Genomic DNA, 12,884 nt, shown 5'->3' with positions numbered 1-12,884 from the left:
TTTATTCAGTACAGATTTTTACCTTAATGCCACCGTGATTCCTGTAATTTTTCTCGTCGTCTTCCGGTTGACCTCTCGACCTCCATCCCAGAGTACATTTACCAGCATTCAGGAGGCCTAACCACCCGCGCTTTAATTCTTTTGGCCCCCGTGTTCACGCCTGAAGGCCCCTGAAAGGACGGCTCTTTGTGTCGGTGCAGTGGACGGTAAAGGCTGGAAATGGCAGAGCCGATGCGGCGTTCACACGGCGCTGCTGGGAGAGGAAGGCACCCGTCTGGAAACGGATGTTATGAAGACGAGTCTTCATGGATCCCCTTACGTCACCGGCGGCCCGCGGGTTATTGATCCGACAGGACTGGACGCGGAATCCAATTATTGGCTGAAGAGAAAAGACAAAAACATTCATTTCCAAGAACGAACCATCATCTGGCTGGTTCATGGTCCTCAGAGGATGAACCCTTTGGATGCGAAGCTAACTTTAATCATCTTTACTCTAAAGGAGGTTCGATTAGCAGTCAGGGTCAAAGGTCGATTTGGAGGGTGGGGCCATCACCTCCTGCCCCCCACCCTATTGAGGTTATCTGATTTGGATGTGATACAATAATCCATGACACCACCCTCAGCTCTGGATGTAACCTAATTGGTGTCTGCTGATAAATCTATGGCTGAATCTCAGAGCTCCTCTGCAGTGTGTGTGTGTGTGTGTGTAACCTGTGACATATGATACGATTTGCTGACGTCATCCACTTCCTCCATCTGCCTCCCTTTTTTATTTGGTGTAATCCATGGATTAGTAATTCTTCAATCTGCAAATAGATACATATTCCTGAATGCCCCCCCTCTACAGGATATTAGTAAATACAAGGCAGCGGATCGATTCTGGTGAACACGCCCTGAGTAAACGGGTCTGGGAGCACCGCTCTCGCCCACGCACCCCCCCCCCCGGTGGTCTACCTGCAGGTGTGGGCGTTCTGTGTAACGTCACCTGTAGTTCCAGGTCGGACCGAAGGAGGGAGACAAAGCTGTCCGAACGGAAAGCTGGTGAGTCATACACTGAGGCCACATCCAGACCAGCAGCACAGAACCGAGCCGGGTTTACCCGCCCACTAACCCGAAACCTAACCCACTAACCCGAACCCTAACCCGCTGACCCTAACCATAACCCACTAACCCTAACCATAACCTAAAACCAAACCTAGAACCAGCCCGCTTTAACCCGCACACTAACCGTAACCTCCTAACCCCCACTCTAACTCTAACCCAGAACTAAACCAAACTCAACCCAGACGTATCTTCTACAGAAAATGCCTGTGAATCCATTCCTTTATATTTCTAGTAAATGGTGTGATCTACTTCCTGGTTTATCACACCTATCCTGCAACTAAAAGATACTGTGTACTACTGTATAATGCTGCATAATACTATACATCACGTATTATGCACAATATACTACTATGTAATACTATTTAATTCTATACACTGCTGTGCAATACTGCATAATAATTTATAATGGTTTATAATACTGTATACTCCTGTATACTTTTGAATATAATATTGTAAAATACTGTATAATAATGTATGCTACTGTATAATACTGTAGACTATGTTTACTACTGTATAATAAGGTATATTACTTTATAATACTGTATGTTACTGTATAACTGTATGCAGTACTGTACTACAGTATAATTATATATACTACCATATACTACTGTATACTACATATACTACTGGATAATACTGTATACTACTGTATACTACAGTACAATACTGTATACTACTGCATAATATTGTATACTACTGTATACTACAGTACAATACTGTATACTGTGTGCTACTTTATAATACCGTGTACGCCTGCCGCTGTCCGTGGTGCTGATCCCGGATCAGACAGCAGGAGATGTCTTATAATAAAATCCTTCACTAATGTAACTACAGTGGAACTCAAAGCCTCCATTCATTTGTTTCCACCACAGATTTTTTTATCTCATGAAACAGAAACACTTTCTTTTATATCAGCTGCCTAATTATGTCTGAAACTATTCTGAACAAAAGAAACTTTATCGTTCTGTTCGATTTTTATCGTTTTTACAGTCAAACCCCCCCCCAGAAGTGTGTGTGATCTCTACTGTAATCTGTCTGTGGTGGAGCCTCATTAGAATATTTACTTCTACTTAAGTCACGTTTTATTATCATGAATATGAACGAATCAACGTGACGCTCGAGTTATTTGTGCTTCCAGGTTTCATCGATATTATGTGATGTAAAATGTGTTGATGATGACTGGGATCAGTTTGACTTCATTTTAAGGTCTTTTTTTTTTTTTTTTAATTAAAAAAAAAAATCCGTGATCAAATTCTGACTCAATCATGAAATATTCAGTTCTTTTAAAAAAACAAAAAAAAACAAAAAACAGCTCATTTTCGGGCGTCCAGCCACGAAGGAGAGCATGAACTGAGAGAAATTGAAGTGTGGACAGAGAAGGGAGAGGGTGTAGCACCTCCCACGTCCTATCTCCGGAGGAAGGGAGCGAGAGAGAGAGAGAGAGAGAGAGAGAGAGAGAGAGAGAGAGAGAGAGAGAGAGAGAGAGAGAGAGAGAGAGAGAGAGAGAGAGAGAGAGAGAGAGAGGGAGAGAGAGAGAGAGAGAGAGAGAGTCTTTCTCTGGTTGCTGTTGGAAAATCGGACGACATGAGCTCTACATGAACCGTATAAAATGCTTTTAGACGCGTTCGGCGTTCGTCTTTCATCCATCTAAAACCCGAGGACGAGCCTGACGCGGAGCTCTACTTCACATCCAGGTAGGTTGAGGTTCCCTCCATCCCTACATGGAGGTTAGATGTTGGGCATTCAGTGGCGTCAAACCGCGGTCCGTCTGCGCGCCTCGGCGGCGGCGGAGGACGGGGGGAGCGCACCGGACGTCATCGTGTGTTCTTTATGTGATTGATGTATACCGTTGGCATTGCGCACATTTTCATTTGGATCATTTCGTTGGTGTGGATCGTATGTAAAGCCTATATGCCCCGCACAGCCATATTGAGCGTCAGCGTGGAGGGGAGGGGAGGGGAGAGATGTGAGGGTGTTGGGTTTATCATATTGCTTTGAGGAGTAAAGGGGATGGAGAAGGAGGAGGAGGTGGAGGAGGATGGAGAGGTGGTGGTGGTGGTGGTGGGGGGGGGGTTTGCGTCGTGAAATGATGGCACTGCTGCGAGATGGCGATCCTCTGGTATTTATGAATGAACCGAGCGGAGTGGGGTTGGTCTGTAATGGCGTTGCGCACAAATGTGGGAGCCTTCTTTTTTCCTGACACCCCCGTTCTCCGTTACCGTCAACTTCACACCACAGCTACAATAATGACGCCAGCGTGACGCATAAAAGCCCCCGATTTCTGTCGGCTAATCCTCCATCTGGATGCCTCCTCTTCCTCCTTTTTCCTCGGTTGTTTTTTTTTTTTCTTTTTGGTCGCTTGTTGCGGAGTCTCCAAAAAAACCGAGAGGAGGCGCACAAAAAAAAGGAAGCAGTGAATCACTCTGGCCCTCCTGTATGTACGTGTGAATATTGATGTGACTCAACTTCCTGTGTGCATTGAACACTTCCAGTCATGGGTGTGTGTGTGTGTGCATGTGTGTGTGTGTGTGTTCGTGGGAGGAGGGGGGGGGGTGTTGCAGGGATGGAGGAGAGCAGAGATGTATGACTGTAAATCCTGTGCTTAAGCTTCAGATGTGGTTTAGAGCAGCAATAGGGATGCACATGTTAGTCCAGGATGGATGATGGGTGTATGTGTGTGTGTGTGTGTGTGTGTGTGTGTGTCTTCAGCAGCAAAGGGGGGGGGGGGGGTGAGAGGGTTGCATAAGAATACTTCTCTGGGCTAAATCTGGGCAAATCAAGGCTGAACGAGTTGAACTCAGCTCCGGATGCTGCTGGTGTTTGTGATGGAGACGGATGCAGGTGATGGAGGAGGAGGTGTTTATTTCTGGTGTGGCTCCATTAAAACACACCGAACAACAAAGCCCTCTGGTGAGATGACTGATCAGATCAGACGGCACACGCAGGCCATCCCATAATAGTAGGATCAGATAAAGCAGAAATCAGCCCTTTCAGAGAAGCTTTTTTTTTTGTGATCCGAGGAGAATCAAATAGCTTCAACTTGTCAGCATCTTTTGTGTGTGTTTTTTTTCTGACATGACTTATTCATTTGTTCCACCAACTCAAGGCCGCAGTCAGCTGCAGTTATTCAGGGAGACCACATGACCCCGTCGTTCAGGTTTATTACAAGTGATCATGAAGCTGATATTTCAGGAAGATAATAAATCACAAAGAGAGCTATGAATGATAAAGAGAAGTCAAACAGCAACAGCAAAATAAGTAGAATAAAAAGCTAATAAAAGCTAATAAATGAATACAGTTAATATCAAATAAGTATTCAAATAACCTTCAAATATAATAACAAATGAAGAAATTAAAATAAAATTTTATATGAGCCACTTTAATATATAAATATTCTCGAAGTTTCAATTATATATTTTTATAAAAGACATAAGTTTAATAAAATAAATACATGTTGTCATGGAGTCCTAGACAAGAAGATTTCTGGCTGAAACCTTTTTTGGAACCACCTTATTTTTTTCATTTGGCATTCGCAGCCTGTATTTCTTTTTCATTCTTATTTATTTTTTATTGTTTATTGTCATAATTTTGAACTAAATGTGGAACGGAAGCCCAGAAAGAAGACTCTACTCATGCATACTCAGCGAGTTTTGATTGTGTTCCTGCCTGTGTTTGCAGTTTTGTGCATTTAGTTTCACATTCTATTTCATTTGACAGAGGAATCACTGGACAACGCTTGAACAGCGGCAGCTCAGCAGCATCTCTTAACAGAATAAGTGACACTTTTGAGGGCCTCCTAACTCCAGACTGAAGGCTCAGCCAGTCGTGGTTAAATATTTAGTCTCTGTCTTCATGGAGTCTGGCTGCTGCTCTGACGTCTAATCAAGTGCAGCATCACTGATGAGCTCCTCTGAGCTATAAATAGCAACACGCTGCATAACCTGTGCTTTAATACAGGAACAGATCAATGCTAAAGTGTTTTAGTCGTACCGTACTGAAAGCATGTCCATATTAGGCTGTGTTTTTTTTTTTTAACGCAACCAATCGAAGGCCAGGACGGCGTGTTCTGTTGGTTGATGCACCTTTTGACCTCTTGAGTTATTGTGGTTCAAATCAGCTGTTGGTTGACGACAGCAGCATCCATCTTGAAATGTGTTTCACCTCATGATGAGAACGACAACTGAAAGTTTACGGTTTCCCCTAAGTCCCAGTTGCATGATGGGAGCGACGCCAGTAGCCCATGGCTGGGATTCCGTTTGTGTTTCCACCAATCTGTGTCGCCATTAGACCAGGAGCAACTGGCATTTATAAATATAAAAATAAATAAATAAATGCTGTGTGTATATATATATATATATATATATATATACTGTATATATACTGTATACTGTACTGTAATAAATATACATGTAAATATATGCAGTATAAATATATATATAAAGCCTGCAGAGACCAATTGAGTCGATCCAAGCCTACCAACCATCTGTCACTCAGGCAGCCTCTACATCACCACCACTGGCCTGCAATTAGTGCTCCAGTCAGGTCAGGTACCTCAACCACTCTAAGAATAGAAAAATAAATCCAAATGCGCTCATCAGGTTTCAAAACAAACACAATTTCTCCATTAAAACTGCATTATTTTACTCTGTTCCTCTGTTGTAGCAGCCAGGCAGCCCGTGGAGGTATTAGCAGGGTCTTATGGAGAAGCCATATGGAGTGACCCAGGGCTCCCCAGGTCACGCTAATGCCCAGCGCTAACACACACTGTGCTACATGCTACGTGTAGAAACCGCTGCACGTGGATTATAACGATCTGTTTGAGGTGCAAATGAAGGTGCAATATATTTCCATTTTTGCTTATGCAGTAGCTGCAGGTAGATGAATTTTAATCAGTTGCTGTTTGTTGCTGGAATCAACAGAAGTCAACAGAAGTCTGGAGGCTCATTATCTCCGCTTGGATGCTCACATAGTTGCATTTTTCTCTGCCAATCGGAAGACAAAGCCACAAAAAGCCTAGCAAAATACTAACGCTCGTTCATATTTGGGGTTTTGGGGTGACGCAGGTCAGTTTGGATCATTCATTCATTCTCTTTGTGCATAAATGTTGCACATGCACTTCCTGGTTTTGGAATATTCCAACCAATCGACAACCGTCAGCTGTGTTTGCTGCTTGTCAGGGTCAATCCATACCTCGATTGAACACGCCCCGCCACAGGTGCATGGGGTGTGTGCGTTAGACTGTGCAGGAGTTTGCAGCTCTGTGGTCTGGGCTTAGCGGCTAATCGTGGAGCTTAACCTCCTCTGTGCTCCAGGCCTGCCCGGCATTGACCCAATTCCCAGGACTTGGGTTAGCGGCGGTCTTCCTGTAACACTCCATGCGGCTCTTGAAGCCTGCAGAGACCCTCTGATGCTGCACATGCCTTTGACTCAGCGTGCTAGGATGCTAACAGCGCGCCACGGGAACATCAGCAGTCAGACACACACAAAAAAACAAAGGCGACATTTAGCAGCACACACACAGTTCAGACTCCAGCTGGTGGGTTTTAAAATAGGAATGTAAAAACAGGAAAAATGAGTAATAATAAAAATAATTTATAAACAGGAAGGAGTTCATACAATAAATACACTTTAGAAGAAGAACAGCTGAATGTGCTTTTCTTAAATCCGCTGCAGTCGTCATGTTTGTGCTCCTGTGACATCACTGGTGGTGTCTGAATGATGTCATAGATATCATGACTATACTGTTGGACTACTTCCTGTAGCTTTTTATAGCCAGAGATGAGATTAACTGGTGGGAATTAAAACTAGCAGAGAATCAGTTTTTTCAGGAAAATCTTTTTTATTTTCAAATCTACATCCAAAAACGTAAAATAAAATTAATAATTTTTTACAGATTCCCTTCTTTGCATCAAGGAAGTAAACATGTGACCTTATAAGGAGATCCTCCTCCATAAAGAACAACTCCAACGAATCATCATACATTTTAAAAATAAACACAATTAACAGATCTCCATTTGTGTGTTTAGTGTGAACGTTGCATGTTGCAACTCAGAAACAACAACAACAACAACAACAACAACAACAACAACAACAACTGAATAAAAAACTGAATCCGACTGAACCTCATCGACCAAAGTCTCATGAAAACACCCCCGGTCTAAAAATTGCTCCTACTAAAAAATGCAGATTCATTCCTCTGTAAACACACACACACACACACACACACACACACACGCACGCACACACACATTATCTGACTGTCTGGCAGCTGATTTGTGCAGGTTTCAGACATCGTGACGAGTGTGCGTGTGTGTGCCAGTGTGTGTGTGTGTGTGTGTGTGTTTGCGCGTGCGCGCTGCAGAATACCCGCACATCCGCGACATTCCAGAGTCCGTCATCCATTAAATCCCCCTAAGAAGCGGCGGGGGGTGCGTGGCGTGGCGGGTGTCTGTTTAATCACACTCTTGATCTGCGGGATGGCGTCGTGTTTGATGTTGCTTAATGCGCCTCCTTTGTGCGGCTGAATAAGTGGCTCTCGAGAAAAATTATGTGCATATTTTCACTAAAGGTGACATTTCCTCGCTCCCTCGGTGAAATAAGTGAGCGGAGAAGGCTGCGTTTCATCTATTTCTGACGGGGGGGTGGGAGCCCGTTCGGTCCGTGCCAAAGCTATCTGCTAATGGAATTTGGCTGCGCTGCCGCAGATGAATTTATAGTGTACCATTAATTCATTAAGAACTGCAGTGCTCTCATTTTGAATTAAACAGAGGTGTGTGTGCGTGTGTGTGTTTTGGACGTGTGTCGTTAATCTCGGGGGCCTCGCGTCAAGGACGCGCGGCGGAGGAGCGGAAACGTGCGCGCGTAACGGTGGCGCACCTTTGCGCGCGTCATGATGGCGCACCTTTGCGCGCGGAAAAAGATGCTGAAACTGGGGGTGATGATTTCAACTCAGGTGAAAGAGAGGAGGGACGGAGGGAGGTTTTGATGACAGGATGACAGACTGACAGGACCCAGATAGACGAGCCCCATCGATCAAGAACCACAGCGGCCTTAGATTATTGATTGGAGGGAGCAGCAGCAGCAATAGCAGGGGGAGGAGGAGAGACAAAAAGCTCAGGGGAGCAGGTTAAACAAAAAGCAATTTCAAAATGCATACATCGTGAGCAAAGAGGGATTAGCTGCCGCAGAAAGGAAAAGACAAAAAAAAAAACAGATTTCATGAAGGTGCAAAGAAAGAAAGATGTTTTTCAAGTTGTTGAATCTTCATTTTAGAATTAGTTTGCATGAAGCAGCTTCTGAAAAATAAATCAGTCATAAATAAATCCTTATTAAAAAATTTTTTATGACTAGATGGCATTAACCTCCATCTTTTCCGGTCTTCTCCGTCCATCATCTCAACTCAAACAGCTTAAAATTTTTTTTTTAAAAAGCTGCTGAGACAGAATTTAGCAGCTTTGTTCTCCCTTATTCGGACATTTCCTTTGGGGATCAAACCAACAACCGTCCAATAATCAGACCCCGACTAAACACACAGCTCCACATCCTCTAGAAAGATGACAAGCAGTCATGTTTGTACTGTAACTTCATGTTTCTGCCCCAAGTGGCCGGTAATGATATTGCAGCGTAAAACTGCAAACGGAAGTAGGTGTGATTGAATCGTGGGTGGGTTTGGACACCATCCCTCACCATCTCCTCTCCTCGCTCCTGCCTGTTTGTGTGTTTGGCATGTATATAAAACAGACTCCCAACTACAGCCGGCCTATAAAGCTCAGCGGGCTCTCCCTGAACCCATTTATCCTCGATATTATCTGGAACCTAGCGATGCAATTGCAGGACCTGTCGCCATCAATAGTGGGCTCCAGCGGCGCGAGCGCGACAGAAATCCGCTTATTCCATCTGGTATTGATGTCAATTTACTGTTTCATTACAGCGGGAGCTCAGAGAGGAGTGCAGTCCAATGAGCGTCTTAATACAGGACCTTAAAGCCAGTTTGGAACCACAGCAGATAAATAATGCAGCACAGACGATGCATAAGCAGACGCAGACACGGGGGGAGCGAACATAGTAGTAGATCAGGTGTGAGGAGTCTTCAGTTAGAATATTTATAATAGTGGATTCGGTTTGTATTTATAGCTGTGCTCAGGAAGCGTTTTTGCTTCATGCTAAAAGGTCACGGGGTCAAATCCATCCCGAGAACCTGGGATGTTCTACCCCATGTCTGCCTGGGTTCCACCATCCAAAACCTCCGATTCTTCTTTTCCTTTGGACGTGTCCAGTTAGGCATCGCCACAGCGTGTCATCATGGCTGAACCACTGTCTCTAATCCGTCCATCACCACTGTCTCTAATCCGTCTGTCACCACTGTCTCTAATCCATCTGTCACGACTGTCTCTAATCCGTCATATCTGTCCGTCACCACTGTCTCTAATCCATCCATCATCACTGTCTCTAATCCATCATATCTGTCCTCACCACTGTCTCTAATCCATCATATCTGTCCTCACCACTGTCTCACAAATGTTTCCCTTCATTCTAGCAGAGACTGGGCTGTGACCAAAACAGTGAGCTGAAAGACACCAAACTGTGGCGGTCCCTGTTCTGGCGATGGAGGCGATCGGTTTGGGTTGAGTTGACTTTGTGTTTTTTTTCCTGCTGCAGGAACTCTTCAGCTCTTTTTTTTTTTTTCGGGTCTCATCTGAGAAACTGTGACTCTGCGAATCTCATCGATTAGGAAAACGTCTGCGTCAGGTGAAATACTTGGAGCCTGGCCAACCTCATCCTCTCTAATTTGTACTCTGGCTCATAGTCAGACCACGAGGACCGTTTGAGTGCTTTCTCACCCGCCGCCCTGTCCCATCAGCACTTCCTGCCCCCCCCACCCCACCTCACCCCTCTCCCCCAGCTGCTTTGTATCGGCTCACTCGCTAAAATCCCTCTAAAAACTCATCTTAGCTAATATTATCCTCTTCTCACCCCTTCATTCCCCACCCCCCACCCCCAACAACAGGTGTAACACTGTCTTAAGCCTGAGGGGGGCAGAATGCCGGAGCAGAGTAACGACTATCGCGTGGTGGTGTTCGGGGCGGGGGGAGTAGGGAAGAGCTCCCTGGTCCTGCGCTTCGTGAAGGGCACCTTCAGGGACACCTACATCCCCACGGTGGAGGACACCTACCGCCAGGTGATCAGCTGCGACAAGAGCGTGTGCACCCTCCAGATCACCGACACCACCGGCAGCCACCAGTTCCCCGCCATGCAGCGCCTGTCCATCTCCAAAGGTCACGCCTTCATCCTGGTCTACTCCATCACCAGCAAACAGTCCCTGGAGGAGCTCAAACCCATCTACCAACAGGTGAGGGGGGTGGAGGGGTCGCTTTGTGTTCAGGGATCACCATGGTTACCTTGAAGCAGGGGAGTCAAACTCATTTCCATCGAGGGCCAAATCAGCGTAACGGCTGACCTCAAAGGGCCAGAGGTAACTAATAAATGTAACTAAATGTAACAACTCATTAATATTAAGTAACTATGAATTTATTACTTTTTCAAGTTACAAACATTACAGTTAGACAGAAAAAAATATGTTTTGTTTGTTTCTATATTATTAAATAAATCCTTTTAATTTATCAGGTTATTAAACCCACAAAAATTAATCAATCAAGGATCAAACTATCCAAGAGAATAAAGAGAAATAACATAAAACACAAGTTATGACATTAACATTGTTCAAATCATTTTAATCTAAAGTTAAAATGGGCTGAATTACTGCATTGTGGGAAATGTAGTTAACTTAACCCGTTTATTTTTAGACACTCTGACCTTTAATGCTCTTGAGGGCCACATAAAATGATCTGGCGGGCCACATTTGGCCCCTGGGGCCTTGAGTTTGACACATGTGCCTTGAAGGGTCCTGAGAAGCTTAGAAATATTATAATTAATGACTTCATGACTGTTTTATTTGATTTCACACATGAAAATTTAATAAGACAAACTTTTTTTTTTTTTTGCTCCATAAAACATCTTTTCGGTTCTTTTTTTTAATCCATAACCCTCTAATTACTATTGATTCATTAAATCCATACGAGTTACTGAACCTCTCGTCCTCCTCTCCTGCAGGTTTTGGCCATAAAGGGTAACGTTGAGTCCATTCCCATCATGCTTGTGGGCAACAAAAGCGATGAGACCCAGCGGGAGGTGGAGACCAAGGATGGGGAGGCCCAGGCCAACCAGTGGAAGTGCGCCTTCATGGAGACGTCGGCCAAGACCAACCACAACGTGACGGAGCTCTTCCAGGAGCTCCTCAACCTGGACAAGAAGAGGAACATGAGCCTCAACATCGACGGCAAACGTTCGGGGAAGCAATCCCGCGCAGAGAGACTGAAGGGGAAGTGTGTGGTGATGTAAATCCAAGTAAAGGAGGAGGAGGTGGAGGAGATTGGGAAGGAGGTGGAGAGAGAGAGGGGAAGAGGAGAGACGCGCTAGAGCAAAACGTCTGGAAGACTCCAGGAATCTCATCATCCTCATCTTCCTCTGTTTGGCTGGTGCGTTTAAGGAACACCACTCAGACGTTCATTTGAACACTTACAGGATTTCAGTTTGGAACTTTGCATCCATGCGCATCCGGTTAGAAGCAGGGTTGGGGGTGGGAAAAGGGGAGGAGGGGGTGACGCGGAACACCGAGAAGCAATCACTTTCACGCATGTGCGCCATCAGAAACCTGCGCTGCAATGACGACCGCAGCCCGTCAAAAACGAGTCAAGGTTTCTCATCCACTTGTCCTCCCCCACCTCCACAGCCTCAGCACACAGTCACCCCCCCACCCCCACCTCCCCGTCGCCCTACTTTAACAGATAAAGATAGTTAGGATCACTCATCCAGCAGACGCGCCGCTGTCGGTGACGCTGGAAGCACAGATTGCGCGTCGCTCCTGGAGACTCCGATGTACATAAACTCGTTCCAGTCATTCCACGCAGAATCCACCATCAGCTACAGGAATCCTCTCGTCCTGAAGAAAAACTTTCTTTCCTTTCTCAAGCTTTTGTGTTGAAAACCCATCCGTGAACGCTCTCGGCGGATGGAGTGCGCGCACGCTCCGTACAACGACGCAACAATCCTTTTAAACCTCATCAGGTGTTCGATAACCGGATGAACTGACAGCTGGACTCATCCACATGGAAACAGATGGATAAATCTGACTTGTCTGAGGATGACAAGGCTGGGATCTTCATCTTAGGGGTCAGGTGAAAGCGCTCTGGGGGGGGGGGGTGATTCTTGGCTTGGGTTGAGAATGTCGCTTTGCTTTTGGCACTTTCCTTTTGCCTTTTTATAAAATTCTTTGTGTCGTTTTTTTGTTTTTTTTGTGCTTTTTTTGGACGCAATTTAATTCAAAAAGCTAAAAATAGAAAAACGTCCTCCACTGTCAAAAAAAAAAAAGCACAGGGGGGTGGGGGGGTGGGGGTAAACAAAGCGACGGTTGGATGCAAACAGGATCCGATTCGGCTATTCCGGTTCCTCTTTCTTTGGTCACGTGACCTCTCACGCGCAGGTATCTGTAAATAGGGACACGGGATTGGTCGCATAGGTAAATATAAATCCATTTATGTAACCAGTGTCACGTTAACAGGTAAAATCCGAGCAACACCGTTGACCGATAAGGGAGAGAAACGGAGCTCACCCGGCCCTCACATTGCACTTTAGATCAGACACACACACACAAACACACACACACACACGCACACACACACTGTAATTTATTCTTCTTCTTTTTTTTTGGGCTTATATTGTGT

At 45.1% G+C, this 12,884-nt stretch overlaps 1 protein-coding gene across 1 annotated transcript; it reads left to right on the top strand.

The window, feature by feature from the left end:
- Positions 1-2,667: 2,667 nt before the first annotated feature.
- diras1b (DIRAS family, GTP-binding RAS-like 1b) lies at positions 2,668-12,339 on the top strand. The gene is made up of 3 exons (XM_068339213.1): positions 2,668-2,798; positions 10,112-10,453; positions 11,215-12,339. The coding sequence occupies exons 2-3, from the start codon at positions 10,145-10,147 to the stop codon at positions 11,500-11,502; spliced, it is 597 nt and encodes a 198-aa protein (XP_068195314.1). The 5' UTR covers positions 2,668-2,798; positions 10,112-10,144; the 3' UTR covers positions 11,503-12,339.
- The last annotated feature ends 545 nt before the right edge of the window (positions 12,340-12,884 follow it).

This window comes from Antennarius striatus, chromosome 17 (genome assembly GCF_040054535.1).
Source record: "Antennarius striatus isolate MH-2024 chromosome 17, ASM4005453v1, whole genome shotgun sequence".
Classification (NCBI taxonomy): domain Eukaryota; kingdom Metazoa; phylum Chordata; class Actinopteri; order Lophiiformes; family Antennariidae; genus Antennarius; species Antennarius striatus.
Note: the sequence above shows the minus strand (reverse complement) of the source record. Positions and strands in the feature narration are given on the sequence as shown.

What these genes read in the sequence shown, in the direction of transcription:
- diras1b (XM_068339213.1), top strand. Translation starts at nt 10,145, where the DNA reads ATGCCGGAGCAGAGTAACGACTATCGCGTGGTGGTGTTCGGGGCGGGG. An exon ending in TCAAACCCATCTACCAACAG is followed by an intron (nt 10,454 to 11,214) that starts GTGAGGGGGGTG and finishes CCTCTCCTGCAG; the next exon opens with GTTTTGGCCATAAAGGGTAA.